The sequence below is a fragment of the Macaca mulatta genome, chromosome 9 (genome assembly GCF_049350105.2).
Source record: "Macaca mulatta isolate MMU2019108-1 chromosome 9, T2T-MMU8v2.0, whole genome shotgun sequence".
NCBI classification, from domain to species: Eukaryota; Metazoa; Chordata; class Mammalia; order Primates; family Cercopithecidae; genus Macaca; species Macaca mulatta.
Genome location: NC_133414.1, coordinates 18945614 through 18973429, shown reverse-complemented (window position 1 = coordinate 18973429; position 27816 = coordinate 18945614). Strand labels below are relative to the sequence as shown.

The window sequence follows — 27816 nt, the reverse complement described above, 5'->3', positions numbered from 1 at the left end:
ACTCGGACCAGTTTTCATTGGTTCAGTTCTTTCTTGCTCTGTTGGCCAGAAATAACTCTATGTTTTTTTTGTTTGTTTGTGATGGAGTTTCGCTCTTGTTGCCCAGGCTGGAGTGGATCTGGGCTCATTGCAACCTCTGCCTCCCAGGTTCAAGTGATTTTCCTGCCTCAGCCTCCCGAGTAGCTGGGATCACAGGCATGTGCCACCACTCCCTGCTAATTTTGTATTTTTAGTAGAGACGGGGTTTCTCCATGTTGGTCAGGATGGTCTCAAACTCCCCACCTCAGAAGATCCGCCCACCTTGGCCTCCTGAAGTGTACTGGTACCACCACAGCTTACTGCAGCCTCACACTCCTAGGCTCAAGCAATCCTCCCACCTCAGCCTCCTGAGAAGCTGGGACTACAGCTGTGCACTAGCACATCTGGCTGATTTTTTTTTTTTGGTAGGGGCGGGGTCTTGCTATGTTGCCCAAGCTGGTCTTGAACTCCTAGGCTCAAGTGTCCACATGCCTTGGCTTACCAAATTGCTGAGATTACAGTTATGACCCACTACACCTGGCTGTGCTACCCTATTAAACTTTGTTTTGCCTTGTTTTGTTCTTTTAAAGAAGATTCTGCAACACTTTCTACAGGAGTTCCTAGGTATTGAACCTGATGCTTTCCTGAAAATGAGTATAAAGCATGAACATGTAAAAGTTGAGCTAAGATTTCCCATTGTAAGAGAATCTTCACCCTTAGATGAGTAAACTTATTTTAAAACTGTAGTTATGGTTCAAATAGTTAAGTATTTGTAAATTCTTCAATGTTACAGCACCTAATGGCCATCTCAAACACTCAAATTAGCATGGAGTCAACATTGAATACAGATAAAAGATATTTTCCCATTAAAATTCTTATTTCAGCTGGGCACTGTGGCTCACGCCTGTAATCCCAACACTTTGGGAGGCCAAGGCAGGCGGATCACCTGAGGTTAGGAGTTCGAGACCAGTCTAACCAATATGGAGAAACCCCATCTCTACTAAAAATACAAAAAAAAGAAAAGAAAACAAATTAGCCAGGCATGGTGGCACTTGCCTGTAATCCCAGCTACTTGGGAGGCTGAGGCAGGAGAATCTCTTGAACCTGGAAGGCAGAGGTTGTGGTGAGCCAAGATCGCGCCATTGCACTCCAGCCTGGGCAACAAGAGCGAAACTCTGTCTCAAAAAAAATAAAAATAAAAATAAAAAATAAAAATAAAATTCTTATCTCAAAATTCACTTATTTGAGTTTTAGTGAAGATACATTTATTTATTCATTTATTTATTTTATCTTTTTTTTTTTTGGAGACAGAGTCTCGCTCTGTCGCCTAGGCTGGAGTGCAGTGGCACAATCGTGACTCACTGCAACCTCCGCCTCCCGGGTTCAAGCGATTCTCCTCCCTCAGTCTCCCAAGTAGCTGAGATTACAGACAGCCCCATGTCCAGCTAATTTTTGTATTTTTAGTAGAGACAGGGTTTCACCATGTTGGCCAGGCTGATCTTGAACTCCTGACCTAAAGTGATCCACCCGCCTCAGCCTCCCAAAGTGCTGAGATTACAGGCGTGAGCCACTGTGCCAGGCCTGTGGAAATATTTAATTAGCAGAGAAATTTACTTATTTTTTTGGTTGGGAAAAAGAACTTGCTGATGGTGATTGCATAGCTGATATGGACACGTAGGCATGGATATAACTGACATTTAATGACATTTCCAGAACTCACATTCTTGGATTGGGTGTTTTCTCAGAAGCGACAGGGTTTCTTCAGTCGTCATCAAGTTTGCTTGCACAAACCCTATTCAAGGGTTGCATTTGTTGGGCTGGATCCAGAGCTCAGGCTGACTGGGGGCTTTGGCCATGATGGATCGGGGTGACTCTCTGATGCAGAGCTCCTGGGACACTGAACCATGCTGCTGAATCAGGAAAATAATTATGTTAAATGTTCCCAGTAACATAAGTCTCCTCTTCCATTATTTCCTTTGTTATGGTTTTTATCTGAAAATTGAAAACAAAATAGAACACTTATTGGTGACATGATGACTTAGCTCACTTTACTTTTGTAGCTTTCAAATGGACTCATTGCTTTTCCCACAAACCTTTCTGCCTATGAGACAGTCCCATGTTTCTTGTGTGTGAAGTCTTGCTCTAGACTATTATGAAAAAGACTGTCAGGGCAGAAGAACTTGATCCAGGTGACTTTTAAGAACTTGTTACTGAAAGTGAGACCCTTAGTCCAGTGGGATTGGCATTGTCTGGGAGCTCATAGATATGACACCAAACCAGGTACGTTCTGCCAGTACCACACAGTAAGGCAATCGCGGTGACAGTGGGTTTTGCAAAAGAGAAAAGATTCATTCACAGGGCAGCCCAGCCAGGAGATGGGAGAACAGCTCTCAAATCTACCTCCTCAAGGATAGTGCTTAGGGATATTTATAGAGTAAAGAATTAGGATGGTCTAAGGTGGGGGAAGATAATTGAGGGTGGGGGGAAATGAGGTAATTGGTGCTCTCAGCAAGTGTAGTCTGGGCTCATGGCTCTTCCTAGGATACGTGGTCAGAAAATAGCAGTGTTAACATGATCTGAGGGTGGAGTTTTGGCCCTGTGATGGCAAATGTCACTTTTTGGACATCCATGCAGGTGCATTCGGAGGGTTGGTGGTCTCAGCTGGTTTTAACTGGATAGGGGCCGCCCCAAGTTCCCGAAAGACAACTTAAGCAATTGTTACTATGGTGACATATATGTCAGACTGTTATTTATAGGGAAGCTAGTGAAGGCTAAGTTACAGCATTTAGCAGCCTGCCTTTAAGCTATGTGGGTTTAAAAAATCAACAAGCAGCAAAAATCAACAAGGTGCAAGCAACTTAAAAGATTAGCCCTCAGTAGCAGGCGCAGTGGCTCACACCTGTAATCCCAAAACTTTGGGAGGCCGAGGTAGGCGGATCACGTGAGATTGGGAGTTTGAGACCAGCCTGGCCAACATGGAGAAACCCCGTCTCTACTAAAAATACAAAAATTAGCCGGGTGTGGTGGCACATGCCTGTAATCCCAGCTACTCGGGAGGCTGAGGGGGGAGAATCACTTGAATCCGGGAGGCGGATGTTTCGGTGAGCTGAGATCTCACCACTGCACTCCAGCCTAAGCAACAAGAGCAAAACTCCATCTCAAAAAAAAAAAAAAAAAGATTAGCCCTCGGTTTCAGAAATGTAGAATATTAGGGCCTACCCTGGATCTACTGAACCAGAATCTGCATTTTATTACATTTCTCAGGTGATTCATGGGCACACTGCAGTTGAAGAAATGCTGCTTTAAGACGCCTGCCAAGACAATAACGACTGCCGCTGTATAGACTATGAATGGGAGAAAAAAGTAACTCCTCCTCAACCCTCATACGTTTGTACTTGGGACAGACTCACAAGAAAAGACAGATTAACAAGAGAAAAACAAGCAAGTGTATTAATGCATGCAGTGCACGTCCTGTGGGAGAAAAGTAACTCAAAGCAGTGGCTTTAGGAGTCTGGCTTATGTCGTATATTTGACAAAGAACAATAAATTTCAGAGAAGTGACAAGACAAAGGGAAAGCCATCCCAGGATTCTAGAAGTGGGAAAATGTAGGAAGGCAAATTTATGGGAAATGAACGGAGTGAAGTCCACTGGCAGAATCTCCTGGCTTTGTTGCCGAGCTGATAAAAGGTTGTAAAGGAGAATTTACATCCTGGCTTTAGGTGGGAAATAGGGGGAGGGTAGAAGACCTTTTGTCTTTGCAATTCTCTGCCCTGCTTTCAGGCAAACAGAAGGAAGGCAAAGAGCTTTTCTGAGTCGCTTCTTAATTGCCTTTAGCTCAAAAACCATTTATGTCAAAGAGGCATATTTTGAGGTGACACATTCTGGTTTCTTTAAACAAATACTCCTGAATACTGATTATTAAGCTGGGTCTCCACTCCAATGACTGTGCTAAGTGTTTTTATGCATTGTCTCGTACAGATTTTGCATCAAATTCATCAAAGAGAAGATTATTCTCATTTTGCACCTGAGGAAGCTGAAACCACAGAAGGGCTAAATAACTTTCTTCTATTTTTTTTTTTTTTGAAATGGAGTCTTGCTCTGTTGCCCAGGTTGGAGTACAATGGCATGATCCTGGCTCACTGCAACCTCCACCTCCCAGATTCAAGCAATTCTCCTGCCTCAGCCTCCTGAGTAGCTGGCACTACAGGTGCCCCCCACCACACCTGGCTAAGTTTTGTACTTTTATTAGAGATGGGGTTTTGCCATGTTGGCCAGCCTGGTCTTGAACTCCTGACCTTGTGATCTTCCTGCCTCGGCCTCCCAAAGTGCCGGGATTACAGGCATGAGCCACCACATCCAGCCAATAATTTGCTTAAGGTTAAGCATCTAGTGTGTATCAGAGCAGGAATTTGAATGATTATCCACTTGCCATCAAAGTTTATCCTCTTGGCCACTGTAATTTGTTTATTTCATTCAAAAAATGTTGTAAGCACCCTCATTTGAGGTGTTAAAAGACAATTTTCATATAAAGGTAAAACCATGTATTTCATACAGATATGAAATTGATCACTTTTTAAATATTTATTTTATTATTTTTATTTTTTAGGCAGAGTCTCACTCTGTCACCCAGGAGTTCAGTGGTGTGATCGTGGCTCACTGCAGGCTTGAACTCCTGGGTTCAGGCAATCCTCCTGTCTCAGCTTCTGGAGTAGCTGCGACTACAGGCATGAACTACCATGCCTGGCTATTTAAAAAAAATTTTTTTATAAAGATGAGTTATTGAAATTTTGCGGGGCCGGGCGCGGTGGCTTAGGGGCCGGGCGCGGTGGCTCAAGCCTGTAATCCCAGCACTTTGGGAGGCCGAGACGGGCGGATCACGAGGTCAGGAGATCGAGACCATCCTGGCTAACACAATGAAACCCCGTCTCCACTAAAAATACAAAAAAATTAGCCGGGCGTGGTGGCGGCGCCTGTAGTCCCAGCTACTCGGGAGGCTGAGGCAGGAGAATGGCGGGAACCCGGGAGGCGGAGCTTGCAGTGAGCCGAGATCGCGCCACTGCACTCCAGCCTGGGCAACAGAGCGAGACTCCGCCTCAAAAAAAAAAAAAAAAGAAATTTTGCTCAGGCTGCTTTCGAACTCCTGGGCTCAACCGTAAAGACTGAATTTAAATAATCAGTGAGAGAACTGGATGGAAAGGTGTTATAACCAGTTCAAAGGAGAATCCACAGAATAGATACATTTACATGTATAGATCAGAACTATCGAGCTGAGTGTGTCAATGGAGGCAGAACTACCTTTTTGTTGTGGTGTGGGAGAGGGAGAGTTGCCTCTCCCCTGGACACAATTCATTTGCATGCCTATGGATAAGAATTATTTTGCATTGCTATCAGTTAGGCACAATTTATAGAATTGCAAAAGAGCTCTGTTAAAGAAGAAAGTATTCATGACACTTGTTAAAACAGTAAGGCAGAACGAGCAATCAACTGAGATAACTCAGTACCTTCAGAGCAGCCTAGAGTAAGAGAATATTGTTGGAAGTCGGTTAAAAAAGACAGAAACACTGCACTGTGGGTGAATTCCACCCTGACTCTACACTTTTAGGCTTGCTTCCCATAGCCAAGGACCTGTCACTTCTGGACCAGTGAAATGAGACACGGATGCTCATGTTGGCAACTTGTTTTCAATCTGTTTCTATTTTATTTTATCTCTACTTGCCTAAATACACCATTTCCTAGTTTGGGTCCTACTCTTGCACACTGAATTTGAAGTTTTCATAAATCTCCATATCAAACCTGTCCTTTTGATAACTCCCACTTCAGGCAACTCAGGTAAGCCAATACTTTCTGACTGCCCAAAGGACTCAATCACGCCGGAGCCAGGCCCATCTGTTTCCCCATTTGGGGTAATCTGCGGGGTGCAGGGAGACTGAAATTCAGAAGAAGTGAGTCTGTGAGGTTCATTCCTGTGAATCCTTCCCTTAACATTAGAGTGATGGGCAGCGATAGTGTTCACGGTGTAGGGAAAATTTTGTGCCACAATGGATAGGTTTGCACTGTTTGGATCACATACCTCTTTGACTTTTAGTTTTGTTGTTTTCTTGGAGATAGAGTCTCACTTTGTCACCCAGGCTGGAGTGCAGTCGTGTGATCTCGGCTCACTGCAACCTCCACCTCCTGGGTTCAAGCAACTCTCCTGCCTCAGCCTCCCGAGTAGCTGGGATTACAGGTATGTGCCACCATGCCTGGCTAAGTTTTGTATTTTTAGTAGACACGGGGTTTCATCATGTTAACCAGGCTGGTCTCAAACTCTAACCTTAGGTAGTCAACCAACTTCAGCCTCCCAAAGTGCTGGGATTACAGGTATGAGCCACTGTACCTGGCCAGATCACACACCTCTGAGTTATCGGATTCTGATCCTGTGGGAGCTATTTGATAACTCCGAGTTGCAGTTAATTGATAGCAATGCAAAATAATTCTTGTCCATAAATATGCAAATTATGTCCTTCGTGGTAGAGGTCCTAATGACTCACCCTGCCCCTCACCCTGCCAGTTCTTTTATTGGCACATTCATCTTAATATTCTTGATCTGTAAAGGTGGTGGTGCTCTGCATTCTCCTTTGAACTGCTTCCCTCATTATGAGTAGAATAAACGCTTTCACATATATTCATTTTATATGTGCATGAGAGTTACAATTTGGCTTTTTTTTTTTTTTTTTTGAGACAGAATCTCCCTCAGTCATCCAGGCTGGAGTGCAGTGGTGCAATCAAAGCGTACTGCAGTCTCCACCTCTCAGGCTCAAGCAATCCTCCCACCTCAGCTTCCTGAGTAGCTGGGACCACAGGCACACACCCACCTCCACATCTGGCTAATTTTTAAATTGTATGTAGAGACAGGAGTCTCACTAAGTTACCCAGGTTGGTCTCAAACTCCTAGGCTCAAGACCCTCCCCTACCTCGGCCTCCCAACATGCTGGGATTACAGGTGTAAGCCACCACATCCGGCTGCTTTTACATTGTTGAAAACTATCTTTCAACTATGGTAGGAGGGCAAAATACATTATGGTAACTGACTCAGAAGCAGAGAACTAGCTAATTAATCTTCATTGAGGGTAACTGAAGGCAAATAAAAGCCAACTAAGCAGAGATTATTTGCAGACATTTTTGCAATTTTAAGCTGCCTGAAATGTTTGTGGATAAAATGAAGTTCTATGAAGTCATTTTAGGAAAAGTTCCTCTATTTGAATTAAATGGCATTCACCAAAGCACAGAATCATGGTTTCTTGAAATTAATATGATTACAGAAGATAGCCGGCTTTCATTCTGCAAGCTCAGATGGTAATTGTGTGTTTACTTGTCTGTCATCCCCACCAGGCTGTTTGCTTCAAGGCAGCAAAGAAACTGTCTTGTACCTTGTTTTATCTCCAGAACTTACCATTCTCTGGCACAGATATCTGGTGAATGATGAAATTAAAAGGCAGCCAGAATCTGCCCCTCATCTTTGTAGGCACCATAACTTGATTTTGTCAGTTCCTGAGATAATGGACATACGAAGGCAGAATTTTGTTAGCCAGATTCATACAAGATGATTTATAAACCAGAATATTAATTTGTTAATTAAAAAGAGTACTCAAACCATGCAGTAGACTTAGGATGCTTGCCTTTCTCCCTCAGGAAAACTACGTGGTGTATGTGTGTTGGGGGGGGGGCGGTGGCTACATTATAATTAGAAGTTTGCTTAATGAGCTGGAAGTTGGAACACAGGCAATGACTGTGGCCTCTGTCCCAGGGGCAGGTCAGCCTGTTACATCCCACTACAGTGTTCAGGATGCTGGTGGCTAGGATGCTCTCCTGGCTCCTCATCCCTGGAATGAGGACATAGTGTTTCTAAGTATACAGAAAGAATCTTGTAACTAGTTGGGCTTTCTGTTCTTTGATAATATTCCCTGTCTATTAAAGCATTCTTTCTTCAGAGAGTAACATTGATTTGGTTTTAAGTGTTACATTTAAATTCACAATCCTGTTTTAGCTCCTGTATGGTCACTGTAAATAGAATTTGGGATATTCTTGAAACTCCTTTGTCACCCATATGGAGATTATTCTTTGGGATGTTTTACTTGGCCAGGGGACTGATTGCATGATTGTATTAATTATGAGTCATATGCAGAGGGTGACATCAATTCTATGTTTTAGAGGTCTTTGTGGATGATTGGTAAGCACTTCTGGCATTATTTTGTAGGGATTGAATAGTTTGTTTCCTTCAAGAGGCATTCTTCACATTATCAGAGTCTTAATTTTTTTTTTTTTTTTTTTCCTTAAGATGGAGTCTTGCTTGCTCTGCCGCCCACGCTGGAGTACAGTGGTGCAATCTCAGCTCACTGCAACCTCTGCCTCCCAGGTTCAGGCGATTCTCCTGCCTCAGCCTCCTGAGTAGCTGGGATTACAGGCATGTGCCACCACGCCTAGCTAATTTTTGTATTTTCAGTAGAGACGGGATTTCGCCATGTTGACCAGCCAGCACTTGAACTCCTGACCTCAGGTGATCCACCCGCCTCGGCCTCCCAAAGTGTGGGATTACAGGCGTGAGCCACCATGCCCGGCCCAGAGTCTTAATTTTTCTTACCTGGTAGTAGCCATTGTAGTGTTTTAAGTTTTTGGCTATTCTGTGGAATCTTGTCAGCGGGGCTTGTAAAGTGATGACTTTCAACTCAAGAATGACTTATACAGATATAATTTTTTATAGCACATCAACCATATGTGGATAACAGCGATAGCAGAACTGCTTGTTTTTGTGTATCTTTTCTTTCCAACCTTATTAAAGATTCCCCCCTCCAACATACTGAAGTGATGAAAACATGCCTAAAGTCTTTGTTGCCAGTACCAAACAAACAAATTCTGTAATCCAATAATAAAAGCAGCCAGAAGCCATCACGTAAGACTGGAAGGAATTAAAAAAGGGAAATGTGCACCAATTAATGGTTAACAAATACAGGCAGGGGTCAGGCGGGGGATGGTTTTGCATGCCCAGTTAATAAGGAGTACAGAGCACATCTCAAGAGTGATGGGGATGGAAGGTCTTTGAGCAGGGAAGTGATGTGATCAAAAGTGCACAGGAGGCCGGGCGCGGTGGCTCATGCCTGTAATCCCAGCACTTTGGGAGGCCAAGGCGGGCAGATCACTTGAGGTCAGGAGTTGGAGACCAGCCTGGCCAACATGGTGAAATCCCGTCTCTGCTAAAAATACAAAAATTAGCCGGACTTGGTGGCAGGCGCCTGTAATCCCAGCTACTCAGGGGGCTGAGGCAGGAGAATTGCTTGAACCCGGGAGGCAGAGGTTGCATTGAGCCGAGAATGTGCCATTTAACTCCAGCCTGGGGGACAAGAGCGAGACTTCGTCTGAAAAAAAAAAAATGTGCACACAAGACAACCTACCGTGGAGGAAACGAGGATGGAGCTGAAGGGGAAAGAGGTTGGCAGAGATGTTTAGAGGAAGCCAGCAGGCTAAGACACGAAACATAGAGGCAGTGTATGAGGGAACACCGGTAAACTGAATACTAGCCACTTACTTTAAATTCACATCAGAAAAAGAAGACTCATAAGAAACACCCACTCTTATGCACTGGTCCAAGAAAGAACCTGTGAAAGGACCCTGAAGAGTAGTCAGAGGTCAAAGGACAAGAAGAGAGGACTGTGGTGGAAGCCAGGTACTGAGTGAGTTGTTAGCGGTTCACATACCCTCAGGGGTCAAGTGGCAAATGTTGAAAGAGCTCTTGGACTTGGTGATGCTTTCCAACAATGGTTTAGTGGATTTGCAGGTAAAGAAAAGGGATAAGAGTTGGTTGCACTCTGAATGAAAGGTAAGGCAGTAGATGAAGGAGCATAGCAGAATGGATGATTTTGTTTGTTTTTCATTTTGAGATGGAATTGAGCTGGGAAAGGAGACCGTGGTAGGGAGAAGGGATTCAGGAGAAACAAAAATCAAGGGATGGGCTGGATCTCGGAGGAGATAGAGGGATGTGATGGCAGGTGGATTATTCTTTTGTGAGAGGGGAGATATTTCTTTCTCTGAGATGGAAAGTCAGGATGGTTTGTACTTACAGGCCAATGCTCACCCACCTGCATCCTGTTTCTCTGAAAAAGGAGCACAGTTAAATGAGAAGTTAGGAGTCCAGAGAACAGGCAGACAATAGGAAACAGTGGATGCCTAGTATAGCCGTGGAGGGAACTGGGCATGTAATGGAATTGTCAAGGTATATAAAAGGCCCTGCAAATTGGACACCATGAATTTACCAAGGCACCAACCCACCTGCATGAGTTTTTTTTCCAGTACTCCTCATGCGTCAGGTATAGGAATATAGGATACCAGGGGCTGTATTGCTTCGTTATTGCAGATTTGCCAGGTGACAAGATGTCAATGGATCAGGGAATTGAGAGGGCTGTCAAGATGTGACAAATGCTACAAGTGGGCAGAAAAATAATCTTGCACAGTGACATGTGAGCAGATTGTGATCTTCTAATGGAGCAATTAGAGAAGCATTGGCAGAACAGTTAGAGCCATCTCTGCGCATGGGTCGGAGGCTTCTCATGCTAAGCTGACTACAGAGTTCTAGCAGAACACCATGAGGGTAGTAGCCATGGTCTCTCCCATGACTTGTCTCTTTGGGGGCAAGCTCAACTGTAGAATTTGGCAGTTCTGATGTGAACAGGTCCTTTTTTTCTGTTTCAGCTAATTCTGGTAAGAAGGTTTTGTTTGTTTGTTTTTTATTTTTTTGTGTGTGGTTTTTGTTTTTTTTTTTTTTTTTTTTTTGAGTTTCGCTCTTGTTGCCCAGGCTGGAGTGCAATGGCGCCATCTTGGCTCACTGCAACCTCTGCCTCCCAGGTTCAAGTGATTCTCCTGCCTCAGCCTCCCGAGTAGCTGGGATTACAGGCACACACCACCACTCCCGGCTAATTTTTTATTTTTAGTAGAGATGGGGTTTCTCCATGTTGGTCAGGCTGGTCTTGAACTCCCGACATCAGATGATCTGCCCACCTTGGCCTCCCAAAGTGCTGGGATTACAGGCATGAACCACTGTGCCTGGCAAGTTTTTAAGAAGTGCTTTCAACAGAAAATTGGAATAAAATTTAAAAACTTTTTTTTAGTCTCAGAATTGACAGAAACAGAATTCATACTTCGAGCCTGCAAGAATCTGGTCCCAGGGTTTTTGTTCTTAGAGTTTGCTTGGCAACCCTACTGAATCCTATTCTTTTTCTCTCCCTAGACTCAACTGTTCAGACTTCTAACTTGGTTAGTTTTAGGTGGGTCCTTCTCCATTCATATCCTGGCCTTCTACCTGGAAAGGAGCTCTCCTGCAGCAAGATGTGATATGATGCCCAGTGTATTAGTTAATTTTAATGCTGCTGATAAAGATATACCCGAGACTGGGTAATTCATGAAGAAAAAGAGATTTAATGGACTCACAGTTCCACGTGGATGGGGAGGCCTCACAATCATGGCAGAAGGCGAAAGGCATGTCTTACATGGTGGTAGACAAGAGAGAGAATGAGAATCAACTGAATGGGGTTTCCCCTTATAAAACCATCAGACTTATTCACTACCATGAGAATGGTATGGAGGAAACTGCCCCCATGATTCAATTATCTCCAACAGGGTCCTTCCCACAACACGTGGGAATTGTGAAAGTTATAATTCAAGATGAGATTTGGGTGGGGACACAGTCAAACCATATCACCCAGTAATCCTTCCTGGGCTTACGCATCAACCCACGCTTGTCTTGCAGCCATCTCTTGTGCCACCATGTTGTTTCTGGTTCAGAGTCTTTGCAATTTCTACTTTCACCTTGATCAATTTCTCTCAATCCCCTATGACTTGTCTGAGAGATGTCCCCAAATCAGTTTTTAAAAAGGATTCAACCCAATGTCTTCGCTTGTGGTGTGCACCAACCTCTTAGATGGGATCTGCTCACAGCTAGTGTCCTCTCTCATCCCAGAATTGAGAAGGTCTCTTTTTGGAGCAAGTTTGAACGACATTAGATGAAAAAAGGAAGAAAACTCTGAAGACTCTTGAAATGAAAAGGAGGGGACAGGGAAGGTATAGAGGCAAAGATAACTAAAAGGGCTTCCCTGTCTGTACCTTTCATTACTGGGTGACTTCTTACCAGTGTGAGATGCTCCCTACCTCTATGGCAATAACAATGACTGATTTGAGAAAATAATGCGATAATGACTTTGAGAGAATAAGAACACAATTATTTACTGACTTCTACTTGTCAGGTGTTTTTATATACATCCCCATTAAATTCCTAAAATTCCTTTATTGGGTTAGGCCTTTTTTTTTTGTTTTTAAAGGCAACCCCAAAGTTCGAAAGCCCAAGTCACAGAGTGGAGTCCAGATTCAGAGACTGGCCTTGCTGACTCCAAAGACCCCGTTTGGTTCCCAGGACTTCATTCTGTCACCTCCACTTCTACCCCAGATCCTCTCATTTGTTTCCATGTATCTTCTGTGATTTTAGTTTGCCCAACTAAACCCGTTCTGAGTTTTTATTTAAAAAGATAATCTATCTGATTTAAGAAGAGGCATAGAAGACACAATCCTATTGGTGCCTACCAGTCACAGTTTCACAATTCAGTACTGCAATGCCATCATAATTCGAAGCATTGCTGGCTTGGTAATTCACTTCATGAACGGTCCTGCCTGCATAAAATACATGGCAAATGGGAAATAAACAAATCCTTGGACAGTATGATAATACATTCAGAAAACACAGAGGGTGATGCGTGGAGACTGAACTAGAGGGAGGTGAGAAGGAGGTGGCGGGGGAGATAAATCCTATCAGGATTAAAAGGGACTTTTGTGAGCCCATGTGTACTCTGCAGGCAGTGTTTTTAGAAAGCATTTCTGAGAAATATTGGAGAATTAATTACAAATCTGTCTTGTTTATTTCTTTATGCCTTCCTATCCCTCACTTCCCACATCCAATCTTCTATGAAGTCCTGTCAGTCTTGCCTCTAGAATGGATCTCAAATCTGTCCACTTCTCTTCCCCCTGATGGACACAAGTGTGGTGAAGTCTCCAGTCACACCTGTGTCAGATCTCCTCCCTGGGGACACAGGAGGGTGGCTCATTTCTGACTCCCAGGTTGCAATCAGGTGGGGCATGTGACCAGCTCTGGCTAATGATGCATTGTAATTCTGGCTCAAACATTTGGATACAGGGCAAGACCTTCCAGCATGTTCTTCTCCTGCCATATCAATTATGGAAGCAGGTTATTGAAATGAAGGTGCCATAAGACTGAAGCAATTTGGATCGCTGTATTAGTCAGAGTTCTCCAGAAAAACAGACGCAATAGAGAGATAGCAAAAGATGTATTACGAGGGATTAACTCCCATAATTAGGGGAGGCTGAGAAGTCCCAGGACCTGCCTTCTCCAAGCTGGAGCCCCAGGAAAGCCAGTGGTGTAGTTCAGTCTAAGCCCAAAGGCTGAGGAGACTTTGATAGAAACCAGGGGGCCAACAGTTTAAGTCCCAGTCTGAATATGAAGGCCCTAGAACCAGGAGCACCGATGTCCAAGGGCAAGAGAAAATGACGTCCCAGCTTGAGAGTGAACTCACCCTTCCCCTACTTTTTTGTTCTATCCAAGTGCTCAGCAGATTGGATGCTGCCACCCACGTTGGTGAGGGCAGCCTTTACTCCATCTACTGATTCAAATGCTCATCTGTTCCAGAAATACCTTCACAGCCACACCCAGAAATCATGTTTTACCAGTTATCTGGGCACCCCTTTGCCCAGTGAAGTTGACACAGAAAATGAACCATCACAAGTCCTAAACCACATGAAGCACAGCTGCCCTAGACGGGCCTCCAGACATACACTGGGCATTTCATGGGCAAGAAACAAACCTTTGTTTTGTAAGCAACTGAGAGCTTGACGTTGTTTGTTACCACATCATAGTCTATTCTATCCTGATAAGTAAAAGGAGTTGCCATCATCTCTCTCTCGTGGAGTCCTGCAGAAACCTCCTAACTTTTTCACTTCCTCTCTTGCCCCATTTCTCCTCATTTCTCTGCAATCACCCCATGGCTCTTCAGCCTTGAATCCCATTATCTTTTCAGTTCCTCAGATAATCCAGACTGCTCCCCATTTTGGAACCACTGCACATTTATTTTTTTGAGACAGGTCTTACTCTGTCACCCAGGCTGCAATGCACTGGCCCAATCATGGCTCATTGCAGCCTTGGACTCCTGGGCTCAAGTGATTCACCTGCCTCAGCTCCCCAAAGTGCTGGGACTAGAGGTGTGAGCCACTGTGCCTGGCCTGCACACATGGTTTCCTCTGCCTTGAATGCACTACCCACTTGGTTTGGATCATCCTTGGGTGTCTCCACCTAAATGACAATCCCTTGGAGCCCTCCTCTGACCCCTCAGTGTGAGTAGAGACCTACTCTTCTGAGCCACCTACTCTGGTTCAACCATAACCAATCACAGTTCATAATTCCATATTCATTTGTGTGGTTATTTGTTGATTGATATCTTTTTCCTTAATCAGACTGTAAGCTCCATTAGGGAATGAGACCATGTCTATTTTCTCTTCCTCTCTGTCCTAAATAACCTGTGTGTGGGCCCAACCCATATTAGGCTATCAACGAATACCTTGAGGATGATGAAATAAATGCATTAACAGCAAGTTAGGGTTGCGCATATATATATATATATATATATATATATATATATATTTTTTTTTTTTTTTTTTTTTTTTTTTTTGAGACGGAGTCTCACTCTGTTGCCCAGGCTGGAATGCGGTGGCACAAACTCGGCTCACTGCAAGCTCCACCTCCTGGCTTCACACCATTCTCCTGCCCCAGCCTCCCGAGTAGCTGGGATTACAGGGGCCCACCACCATGCCCGGCTAATTTTTTTTTTATTTTTAGTAGAGACAGGGTTTCGCCGTGTTCGCCAGGATGGTCTCGATCTCCTGACCTCATGATCTGCCCGCCTTGGCCTCCCAAAGTGCTGGGATTACAGGCGTAAGCCACTGCACCTGGCCGCATATGTATTTTTTAAGTCTAAGGAAAGAGATAGTTGATTTTTGTTGAGCACTTACTATATGTGATGCATGTTACAAGTGGTTTACATTGTTTTCTTAGCATATATATATATCATGGCAATAACACTATGAGGTAAGCACAGTTATCCTTGATTTAGAAATATGGAAGTCTGTGCCTGGAGTGGGTTAAATAACATGCCTATGTCCATGAGGCTCATTAGGCAGGCTAACTTTGTAACCCATGTCCTTAACCTGACTGGATTTTTTTTTTTCCACCTCCAGTTTTCAAAGTTTATAAAACAAATAGCACCAGGCCAGTATATTGCAGCTATCAGAATAATGAAAGGCCAGATTTGTGTTCATTGTGGAGAGAGTTAATGATCTCCTATGTCTGCATGTTTTCTACCAAAGAAAACATCTTTTAAAAATAAACGCGGGCCGGGCGCGGTGGCTCAAGCCTGTAATCCCAGCACTTTGGGAGGCCGAGACGGGCGGATCACGAGGTCAGGAGATGGAGACCATCCTGGCGAACACGGTGAAACCCCGTCTCTACTAAAAAAAATACAAAAAACTAGCCGGGCGAGGTGGCGGGCGCCTGCAGTCCCAGCTACTCTGGAGGCTGAGGCAGGAGAATGGCGTGAACCCGGGAGGCGGAGCTTGCAGTGAGCCGAGATCGCGCCACTGCGCTCCAGCCTGGGCGACAGAGCGAGACTCCGTCTCAAAAAATACAAAAAAAATAAAAATAAATAAACGCGGCCGGGCATGGTGACTCACACCTGTAATCCCAGCACTTTGGGAGGCCGAGACAGGTGGATCACGAGGTCAGGATATCAAGACCATCCTGGCTAACATGGTGAAACCCCGTTTCTACTAAAAAAATACAAAAAATTAGCCGGATGTGGTGGCGGGCGCCTGTAGTCCCAGTTACTCGGGAAGCTGAGGCAGGAGAATGGCGTGAACTGGGAGGTGGAGCTCGCAGTGAGCTGAGATGTACCACTGCACTCCAGCCTAGGGGACAGAGTGAGATTCCCTTTCAAAAATAAATAAATAAAAATAAAGCAAAATAAATGCAGTGATTAAAACTATTAAATAACTTGTTCATTGTAAATACTAACCTCAGAATATGAAAACCTGCCAGTATAAAGTCCTCAAAGGAGGGGGCACGATGGCTCATGCCTGTAATCGCAACACTTTGGGAGGCCAATGCCGGTGGATCACCTAAGGTCGAGAGTTCGAGACCAATCTGACCAATAGGGAGAAACTGCATCTCTACTAAAAATACAACATTAGTGGGGCACGGTGGCAGGTGCCTGTAATCCCAGCTACTGGGGAGGCTGACGCAGGAGAATCGCTTGAACCAGGGAGGCGGAGGTTGCGGTAAGCTGAGATCGTGCCATTGCACGCCAGCCTGGGCAACAAGAGCAAAACTCCATCTCAAAAAAAAAAAAAGTCCTCAAAATGGAGTTCTTTTATGTTTGACTTTAGAGCATAAGTTTTTTTTTTTTTTCTTTTTTTCATTTAGACCCATCAGAGGTGAAAATATTAATTTCCTTTTCCATGGAGAAATCCAATAAAGGAGTAAAAATCAGACTTCATTTGGACACACTTTATCAAGTAAATCTGATTTTTGTTAACAATATCTTATAAGCTCTCATTTTAAATCAATCTTTTTAAAAATCTCTTTCATGAAACAGCACATATCTGAATGAGAAGTCGCTCCAACTGACGGAGAAATGCAAAAATCTGCAATATGGCATTGAGTCTTTCTCTAACAAAACGAAAGGGTAAGTTCTACTCTTCACATTTAATTTCCTTTTACAATAAGGGTTTTATATTCAGAATGTTTGACAGTATCTCTGAAGTCATTTGGAATATGAGACTGTGTTCACTCTCAGGCTTACCATTGGGCTCTGAAGGTCCTGTTAATGAGCAGGATGGACCAGGGGCCAAACAGTGTGCACCAGGGTCAGACCCTGGCAGTGAGACTCAACTTATCTGTCCCTGGATCCGCATTTGTTAAAAATACCATGTAGGAGCCAGGTGCGGTGGCTTATGGCTGTAATCCCAGTGCTTGGGGAGGCAGAGGCTAGAGGATTGCTTGAGGCCAGGAGTTTGAGATCAGGCTTAGCAACATAGCAAGACCCCCATCTCTACAAAAAATAATTAAAATTGGGTGGCATGTGCCTGTATTCCCAGCTACTCAAGAGGCTGAGGCAGGAGGATGGTTTGAACCCAGGAGTTCAAGATTGTAGTGAGCTATGATGGCACCACTATATTCCAGCCCAGGGGACAGAGCAAGACCCTGACTCTGAAACTAATTTTTAAAATTAGCTGAGTGTGGTGGCTCGGGTCTGTGGTTTCAGCTATTCAGGAGGTTGAGGAAGGAGAACTGCCTGAGCCCAGGAGTTCAAGGCTGCAGTGAGCAATGATTGCACCACTTCGTCCAACCTGGGTGACAGACCAAGACCCTGTCTCTAAAATCAACCAAAAAAGCCCTCAAAACACCATGTAGTTTTACTGGCTAAACTTTTATAGGCCCTCAATCCTTTCTGAGAACCTGATATGTATTCTGAACGCTATCCTAGAGAAATACACACTGGAACAAAACTGTGCTTACAGTTTCAGCAGGTAAACGATTTACCCCCAGTCTCAGCTGTGACACCCCCTCAGCTTCCCCAGCGCTGCTACAATCCTGGATTTTAGAGGGTTTGCTACATCATCTCCTTCAAAAAAAGGAAATCCAAGTGCTCCATGCCTCATCTACATGGAAGAGGCACTGGTGGCCTGAGACTCTGATGTGAGAAGTTCCTGGAAGGTGCCCAGTCCAATGGTGCTGGACAAAGGATGTGTGTGTGTTGGGCAGGGACACAAGGTTATGCCTGTAACCTCCCTGAAAGGAAGTAATCCAAGTTTCCTCTTGCTTTATGCTTGCCTGACATTTGAAGACGGTTCAGGATAATGTAAATGCCCAGTGGGTTTACCTTGCCCACTGCCTAGACAGAACCGATTTATCAAGACAGGGGAATTGCAATGGAGAAAGAGTAATTCATGCAGAGCTCACTGTGTGGGAGACCGGGGTTTTATTATTCAAATCAGTCTCCCTGAGCGTTTGTTAGGGGATCAGAGTTTTTAGAGATAATTTGGAGGGTAGGCACTTGGGAAGTGGGGAGTGCTGATGGTCAGGTTGGAGATGGAATCACAGGGAGTTGAAGTGAGATTTTCTTGCCATCTTCTGTTCCTGGGTGGGATGGCAGAACTGGCTGAGCCAGATTACTCGTCTGGGGGTGTCAGCTGATCCATCCAGTGTAGGGTCTAAAAAATATCTCAAGTACTGATGTTAGGTTTTACAATAGTGATGGTATCCCCAGGAGTAATATGGGGAGGTTCAGACTCTTGGAGCCAGAGGCCATATGACCCCTAAACTGTAATTTCTAATCTTGTAGCTAATTTGTTAGTCCAGCAAAGGCAGACTGGTCCCCTGGCAGAAAGGGGTTCTTTCAGGAAAGGGCAATTATCAATTTTGTTTCAGAGTCAAACCACGAACTGAATTCCTTCCCAATGTTAGTTCAGCCTACGCCCAGGAATAAACAAGGACAGCTTAAAGATTAGAAGCAAGATGGAGTCAGTTAGGTCTGATTTCTTTCATGTCATAATTTCCTCAGTTATCATTTTCAAAGATGGTTTCAGTAAGAGGTATTGCTGATTTCCACATGCCAGTCCTGTACAAGGAAGACCCAGTGAGTGGTCTTCCTGCCTTCATGTTTTTCACTTTCTCTTCCTATATCATAATTAAGGAATCTTTCTCATCTCTATATCATAATAATAATGATTCTCTTTCTCTCAGTCTCTCACACACACCTCTTCTTTTAAATGTTAGAAATAGAGTTTATGGGAGGAAGGAGTAAAGCCGCTGCCTCTAATCCATTCCTTCCCTTACCTGGGGGTGTTGGAGGTTGACCTGGGGATAAAGAAACCAAAGTAGGTAAACTGGTTTAACCGGTTTCTCCACTGAGCCTCTGGGTAAATAGACAATGATATTTGTTTAAAGGAAGAGACACATCCATTGAGTGTCCCTAGCAGGCTGATCTCTGGCTGAGGTCCTGCTTAAAGTTAATGGGATCCAGGATCCAGGAGGCAGGACTCCCTGGAGCATGGCTCAAAGGCTGTGGAACTCTCTGGGTCTAAAAGAGAAACCGTTTAACAATTTAAACCTTCCTGCTGTGTGAGGAAGCCCATGGACTTCACCTAGAAACCTCACCTACTATCCTGGGCCATGTGCAATGTGGGAAGACAGGACTGGGGTGTCCACCCTTGATGTCCCATGCCTGTCTCTGCTATGTCTGAGCCTGTTGACGCAACTGGAAATTATGTTTTACCAGCTATCTGGGCATGCCTGAGCCCAGTCAAGTTAACACAGAAAATGAATCATCATTACAAGCCTTAAACTATATGCAGCACAGCTGTCCTAGACGGCCCTCCAGATATACAGTGGGCATTTCATGGACAAGAAATAAACCTTTGTTTTGTAAAGCAATTGACAGCTTGGCGTTATTATCATGTCATAGTCTATTCTATCCTGGTAAGTAAAAGGAGTTGCCATCTCTCTCCTAGTGTTCAGCAGAAATCTCTTAACTTTTTCACTTCCCCTTTATCCCCATTTCCCCTCATTTCTCTGCAGATCCTTGAAATTATTAGGAAAGCCTGATATTGGCTAAGATCTCTGATTTGAGTTAATCGATTTGACAGCAGTCCAATCCTATATGTTAGCTCCGTTTCTCATAAAATGATAGCTCTATTAAAATCCTTGTTTTCTGGGCCGGGCGCAGTGGCTCACACCTGTAATCCTAACACTTTGGGAGGCTGAGGCGGATGGATCACCTGAGGTGGGGAGTTCGAGAAACTCCGAACTCCCCTGACCAACATGGAGAAACCCCGCCTCTACTAAAATACAAAATTAGCCGGGCGTGATGACGCAGCCTGTAGTCCCAGCTTCTCGGGAGGCTGAGGCAGGAGAATCGCTTCAACCCGGGAGGCAGAGGCTGCAGTGAGCCAAGATCACGCCATTGCACTCCAGCCTGGGCAACAAGAGGGAAATTCCGTCTCAAAAAAAAAAAAATTGTTTTCTTTTCCTTAAATTCCAACTAGCGGGCCTTAAGCTTGCGAGGGGAATGCACGGTGCTGTGTGTCTTCCACTGGCCCCACTCAATCCACTTTCACCCTCACAACTTTTCATCCCCAGTTTCATCTCTGCCTGACTTTTCCCAAGGAGGCTGACTTACATGGAACTCACCAATAGGTTCTGGACTCTTTTGCCATCCGGTTTTTCTTTGGATTTGACCAAGGAGGAGCATGGAAAGAGATCAGAAAAAGGGAGGCCAAAGACTTTCCCCGGAACCTTGAAGCTGGGTGGGGGGATGAATAACTCCTCCCTACTCAGGCCCAGTCCCAAGGCGCAAAGCCACTTACGTCATCAGCGTGCGTCAGCAAAATAGCAGAAGCAGGAAGACAGGTGGCCTGAAGACCAAGAGAGAGGCGGACCGGGTACTACGTAGCAGTTAGGTCAGTCTGAGACACTTCCTGTTTATAGGAGACTATAAACCCCTGCCCTGTCCTCATTTGGGGCTGATGCCGTTTTAGGCCTCAGCCCGTCTGCACTCAGGCTCTCATTAAAACAGCTTGTTGCTCCACACTGCCTTGTGTTGTTGGCCCGCTCTCGCGGTTCAAACCAATACAAGAGCCTTGCAGGAGGAAGGAGAAGAAACTGTTTTTGGTGTCATTGCAGGTTAACTACATGCTTTTCTCTTTTCTTGGAGACAGAGTCTCACTCTGTCACCCAGGCTGGAGTGCAGTGGCGTGACACTGACTCACTGCAACCTCGGCCTTCTGGTTCAAGCAATTCTCCTGCCTCAGTCTGACCAGTAGCTGGGACTACAGGCACGCGAAACCATGCCTGGCTAATTTTTGTGGTATTAGTAGAGCCAGGGTTTCACCATATTGGCCAGGCTTCTGACCTTGTGATCGAACTCGTGACCTTATGATCTGCCCGACTCAGCCTCCCAGAGTGGTGGGATTACAGGTGTGAGCCACTGTGCCCGGCCCTTTGTGTGTGTGTGTGTGTGAGTGTGAGAGTCTCATTCCGTCGCCCAGGCTGGACTGCAGTGGCGTGAACACAGCTCACTGCAGCCTTGACCTCCTGTACTCAAGCGATCCTCCTGCCTGAGCTTCCTGAATAGCCAGGAACACAGGTGCGTGCCACCATGGCTGGCTAATTTTTATTTTTTGTAGAGACGGGGTCTTTCTGCATTGCCCAGGTTGGTCTCAAACTCCTGGGTGCACGTGATCCTCCTGTCTTGGTCTCCCAAAGTGTTGTGTTTACAGGCACATGAACCCAGAAAATCTGAGACAGGTCTCAGTTAATTTAGAAAGTTTGTTTTGCCAAGATTGAGGATGCGCCTGTGACACAGTCTCAGGAAGTCCTGATAACATGTGCCCGAAGTAGTTGGGGCACAGCCTGGTTTTATACATGTTAGGGAGACATGAGAGCTCTGTCAGGCCTCTGAGCCGAAGCCTGCACTTATACATCATGTAGTCTGAGGCAACTGAAGAACCACAAAAACAAGTGAAAATGGCCAGTTCCTGATGACATTACCTTGTGACATTCCTTCTCCTGGACAATAAGTGTCCGGAACTCTCTGCCGAGCACCTTGTGACCCCCGCCCCTGCCTACAAGAGAACAACCCCCTTTAACTGTAATTTTCTACCACCTACCCAAATCCTATAAAACTGCCCCACCCCGATCTCCCTCCTTTTTCCGACTCAAGACTCACTCCGCCTGCACCCAGGTGATTAAAAAGCTTTATTGCTCACACAAAGCCTGTTTGGTGGTCTCTTCACAGGGAGGTGCGTGACAACAATCATTATATGTAAGAAGTAAGTTGGTTTGATCTGGAAAGGGGGTGACAACTTGAAGTAAAGGCAGGAAGACTGAAGTGTAGGGGGAACTTCCAGGGCACAAATAGGTGAGACACAAATGGTTGCATTCTTTTGAGTTTCTGATGAGTCTTTCCAAAGAAAGCCATCAGATATGCATCTATCTTAGTGAGGGGAGGGATAACTTGGAATAGAATGGGAGGCAGGTTTGCCCTAAGCAGTTTCCAGCTTGAGTTTTCCTTAGTGATTTTGGGGGCCCAAGATATTTTCCTTTCACATTTCACCTTTTTCTTTTTAAAAATCTTTTGGATAAAGAATTTTACAAAAAAAAAAAAAAAAAAGGCTCTGGTTTCAGGTTTCATCTGCCATCTTTCATGGCTAGGATGGTTTGTTCCTAGATGGGTAGGTCCCGAAAGTTCATTTTAGCAGGTTGTGAAGTCTCCTGTCCTGTGAAAAGAAAATTAGCGGGAGAAAGGGGGAAAAACAAAAAACAAAAGAACAATCCTGGAAAAATCGATATAGGCCACATTACTCTGAAGTCCATACATTAGTAGGTAGATGCGGAAGTGGCTTATGTATGTAAATTGGTTGCTGTTATTTTCTTCTGAAGTTTAAATTGTCTGGCTTCCATTCTCATGGTTTGAAGAAAGCACAGCTTAGATGTTAGTGATTCCAAATTAGGAAAAATGGAAAAAAAAAAAAAAGAAAAAAATTGAAAACATTATTTTGAAGACTTGTAGCCAAGAAAAATTAGAATTTGGTCCAAACTGTAGAAAGTAATAAAAATGGAAAAAAAAGAACTAGGCATGACTAGAATCTAACAGGTATACTATCGTTTTGAAACACAATTTTTTTCTCTCTCCAGTTTCCCATTTTACTAAAGGCAAATCATGGTAGCACTGGTTTGCTTATTAGACTTGGCCTAATTATTTGTATATAGTGCAGCAGGAATAATTATTTTTACATAGGTTTTTAAATTGGTTTTGATGGAACTTTGTTCCATAGAAGGAAACTCAGATAAGACTTTTTAAAAGCCAAGCCCAGCCATGGATTTGTGCCATAAAATACTTACGACTTTCTCTCCTCTTGAGGTTCCAAGTTTAACCTGGGAGTTCTGTGCCTGTCAGAAAGTGGCATTCTGTTTTTACCACAGGTCAGAAACCCTGTACAGGCACTGTGTACACAAAATTTGAGGCCAGTTTTCCCAAGGGCTTTATTGGTTCCATAAGTCAAGTTTGATTCTTTAAAGGAAAGCACAGCATTCCAGTCAAAGCCTTGGTAAAATAACCGATTTCTCCAATGTGCCCTGTTACAAATGAAAACAGATTCCTATTGCACTTATGCAAATAGCTGTATTGCCATAAGTTAAGAATATTCACAAGTGGTTTCCAAATTCCAGAGAAATCAGAGAGAAACAAATATGCTCCAAATTTTGTTCATGGGAGTATACTAAATTGTTAAAAGCTGTCCGTAGCTCAAAAGAAATGTTTTAAGGGTCTGAAAAAACAAAGGATCAGTAAACACTTTTAAACAAAAAGTCAAAAAGATTGTTTCAGTCCATGCAGTTAATTCCTGTGTTCTGCTTGATACTCATGATAATTTTAGCTCTCCACGAGTTCTGAAAGTTTTTCCTACATTCTGATATCACAATCTACAAAGTTATTAGAAAGCTGCATTTAAAATCACCTGTTGAAGTTTTATAGCTGATTATAAAACCACCCTCTAAAGAGGAACACAACAAGACAACAATTGTCCGTGGATGAAAAAGAAGTTTTAAGGCAGTCATAGTCAAAAGACACAATTGATGAGAAAATTTGTTACCTCTGTGGCACACAATGATTATAACAATTATGACTATTACTGATAATGTACGCTAAGTTATATCAGAATTATAGGAGTTTCCCATAATTTTGGAACACATATTAATAACATATTTATACAAATACAGCCCAAAGAAAACGAAATACCACTTTATATTTGACAATGCTTCCTGTATAATTTTTATACCGAATAAGCCAAATTATGTCATTTTTTGGTCTTTAGGGAACCTAATGTCTTAAAGGATTAACCAGATTAGAAAAAGACATAATTTATAATTTGATTTTAGACAGTTTGTCAAATATCAAAGGTTTAAAACACTTGATATTACAAAATAGGATTACAGGTCATTGTGAAGTCATTTATTTAACCAAAGTGATAATTCAAGTATTTTTTAAAAGAGAAAGTGAAAACCTTCATTCTTTGTGAAAAGAGACTTAATTTTCTAAACAAGAAGCCCTAATAAAAACAGCATGAAGCCAATTACATTTGTTCTTCAAAATTTTGTAAACAATCTATAAAATTTAATCTTGATTATAAAATATAACTTCCACAAGCCTTTTATAACCTTTATAACCTTTATTAAGGTGTTGGTTATGCTTCTAGAAAACCTTCTTAATCTAACACAGGGATCCATATACTAGTTTTGCATCAGTGTGCCTTTGACACTAATGATTAATTCATAGAGAAACTGAACTTATTTTAACTTTCAAAATCGGCCCTTACAAATCTTATGGGCCCACCTCTTTCACAGTAGTCCCTGGGCCTTGAGGCATTGAATAGCTTTAATTTCTTGCCCTGTATCTCAGGCATGCAGTTTATTTTGATTGGCACCTTCTATGGGGCCTGAAGATGAGGCTTTAATTTCCATCAGTGTTTAGGATTTAGCAGGACTTGATGTCCTTTTTAAACCCAGGAGTTAAAGCCCTGTAAGTCAATGTTACAAGGACTTTAAAAGCATATACAGAGGCCGGGTGCAGTGGCTCACGCCTGTAATCCCAGCACTTTGGGAGGCTGAGTCAGGTGGATCACCTGAGGTCAGGAGTTTAAGACCAGCCTGGCCAACATGGTGAAACCCTGTCTCCACTAAAAATACAAAAATTAGCCAGAAACGGTGGCAGAGACCTGTAGTCCCAGCTACTTGGGAGGCTGAGGCAGAAGAACTGCTTGAACCTGGGAGGAGGAAGTTGCAGTGAGCCGAGATTGTACCATTGCACTCCAGCCTAGGTGATAACAGCAAGGCTCTGTCTCAAAAAAATAACAAACAAACAAACAAACAAAAAAGCACCTACAAGAAGATACATGGATGTAATGACATTTATTAAAAAAAAATTTTATAACTGAAACTTCTTTTATCGGAAAATTCCCAAATAATGAGATATCTATTATTTAATGTAATACAACTTCATATTCTAAATTATGACCAGTTTGTCTACAAGTATTTATCCCATTACATTTACCTAATTATTTATTTTAATAGTTTACCTAGATTATTTATGAAAAATGTGATAGTCATTATTTAAAGTTATGAAACCACCATGGCAAAATTATAACTGAGAGAGTGAAAAAATTTTGACTTGACTCCATCTTGCTTTTGACCTCCAAGCTGTCCTTGTGCATTCCTGAACACAGGCCAAGCTAACTTTGGGAGAAACTTAGTTTATAGTTTAGCTTTGAAAGAAAGACGGTAACAGTTCTTTCCCACAACAAACCTCCTTATTGTCTGTGGACTAGACTGCCTAAAGCCACAGGTGTAGAAGTTATGATAATCTTACTAAATTTGAGATGCAGCTATTTTCCTTAAACCCATATCAATGTCTTACTTATTAAAAATTACACAAGCAAAGATCATTCTGTTTTGGGCTGGGTTTACAGTTTTGTAACCCATGCCAAGTTTTGACACCTTACAGTATTTGGCAAGGATAAGTATGAAATTGCTTGATTAATAAATGCAAACAAAAATGTATGCTGGCAATTCTTAAGACACTTATAATACTACTTTACCAATAATTTTTTTTTTTTAGACGGAGTATTGCTCTGTTGCCCAGGCTGGAGTGCAGTGGTGCCATCTCGGCTCACTGCAAGCTTCACCTCTCAGGTTCATGCCATTCTCCTGCCTCAGCTTCCCAAGCAGCTGGGACTACAGGCACCCGTACCACACCCGGCTAATTTTTTGTATTTTTACTAGAGACAGGGTTTCACCGTGTTAGCCTGGATGGTCTCGATCTCCTGACCTCGTGATCCGCCTGCCTTGGCCTCCCAAAGTGCTGGGATTCAGGCGTGAGCCACCACGCCCGGCCCTTTACCAATAATTTTAAAGCCAGCTTATTTATTAAAGATTTTACTTAAGTTATATAACCTTTAAAAGCATGTGACTAGTCTTTTTTGGTATCTGATTTAAGCACTTTTTTTTTAAGCCAATTAATTAGAGCTCTTTTATATATTTTTAGTAGTGAAACATTGTGCACACAGCACCTAAATACATATAAAGACGTATTAGGCATGCCGATGGAGGTACATTTTATAGATTTATAACCCCCCCTTTTTTCATATTATAGACTTTCAGATTCTTGATAATCTGTTTTACAACCCTAGGTAGTTGTCAGCTAAATACCCTTAAGTTTGCACATTAAAGGAAGCAACTTAGGTGAAAATCAAATAGCAAAATTTGCATCATAAGGTACAGAGAGAAAAAGTCTGGTGGTACTAGAGGGAGACACTTTCATTTTTATTTGAATCAAATTAAACATAAAATTAAACTACACTCTTCCTTAAAAATCCAAGAGTAACCTCTGTTGCAGTAACTATGTTAGTCAAAAAATCAGGTGAAAACAGAACTCAGTCAACTGGGAAGAAAAAGGAAAAAAACAGACCAAAAAAAAGGAGAGAAAAACAGACAAAAAAAAAAAAAAACCCAAAACAGGAAGGCCTTTCAAATACAAACATGTACACATACACACACACACATATACACACATATCTTGGCTGTTAGCTTTTTCATTAAGCTGACTTTTAACCATGCAGCTCCTTAAAAAAATTTTTTTTTTAAATTTTATTACATATTTCAGCTAGGACAAAATGCTGCTGTTTCAGAAGTACAGTCATTGCTCTTTCAGTTTGGTCTGGCTGGCAAAAAGGTGGCCTTGTTATGTAAATAAAGCCCCTTTTGTAGTTAAAATTAAAAATCTTTTTTTTTCCTTTTGATGGCCATTTTCCTCCCACTTCAGAGACCTTGTGTTATGCCCAGACCGTTTATTCCCCGAAGAAGACCACCAGAGTCCAGAGTCAAAGCTAAGCAGCAAGGATCTTTATTACAGGTTCGAACCTGGAGCTCTCACTTGCTCATGAAACGAGACGGGCAGGAGAGCTCCCCTACTGAGCTCCGAACAATGTTATATAGTCTAAGGAAAGTAGGCATAGAATCATTATACAAATTAGAGGTATGATTGGCTGGAGTTTGAACAAAGCGATTTGGCAAACTATGATTGGTTCCCGCCATTTCTGATATTTCAGTACAACCCTTGAGGCGGAAGAGCAGTTTTACATAAAGGCAGTTAATTATATTGCATCAGGTTGCACGACCAGTTTATGGCTATCTTGCTTAAACACACCTTGTGACCTGGCTATCTTACTTAAACATTCCTTGTGACCTGGCCTCAGAAAGAGAAACATGTACTTACAGAACTTACGAAACCTCTGGTACGTGCAAAGATTAGAGAGCAGAACAAGGGTGTAGCGGGTGGGGGGCGGGTACACATCTATCTTTGTGTCCTTTCATTTCTCCCTTCTCATAAGTAACTGGATGTCCAATCTTGGATTTCCAGAGTCTTATAATATAGCCTCACTTTCTGGGTGCAGGAGAGGCTGGTGATGGCTACGGAGGACCATTAGTTGGATGGTATCAAACCTTTCTCTGACAAATTGTAAAATTTTATTTACCACACAGGGGCCTATAGTGAATAGAAGTAGTAAAGACATTAGGGGGCCTAAAAGGGGTGCCAGAAGGGAAA

General features: G+C 43.1%; 1 protein-coding gene and 1 pseudogene across 2 annotated transcripts in view; one reads left to right on the top strand and one right to left on the bottom strand.

Annotated features, from left to right (window-relative positions):
• The window catches only part of ST8SIA6 (ST8 alpha-N-acetyl-neuraminide alpha-2,8-sialyltransferase 6), a 145504-nt gene that overhangs the window by 46594 nt on the left and 71094 nt on the right, over positions 1 to 27816 (top strand). Inside the window, exon 3 of the mRNA XM_077945914.1 lies at positions 16753 to 16842. Within this exon, the coding sequence (XP_077802040.1) occupies positions 16753 to 16842 (90 nt within the window). The remainder of the gene's footprint in view (positions 1 to 16752; positions 16843 to 27816) is intronic.
• On the bottom strand, positions 249 to 20572 carry LOC144331082 (uncharacterized; annotated as a pseudogene). The gene is made up of 4 exons (XR_013397950.1): positions 20349 to 20572; positions 7452 to 7549; positions 1739 to 1928; positions 249 to 662 (listed from the first exon to the last, which is right to left on the bottom strand). The product of XR_013397950.1 is annotated as an uncharacterized LOC144331082 (transcript).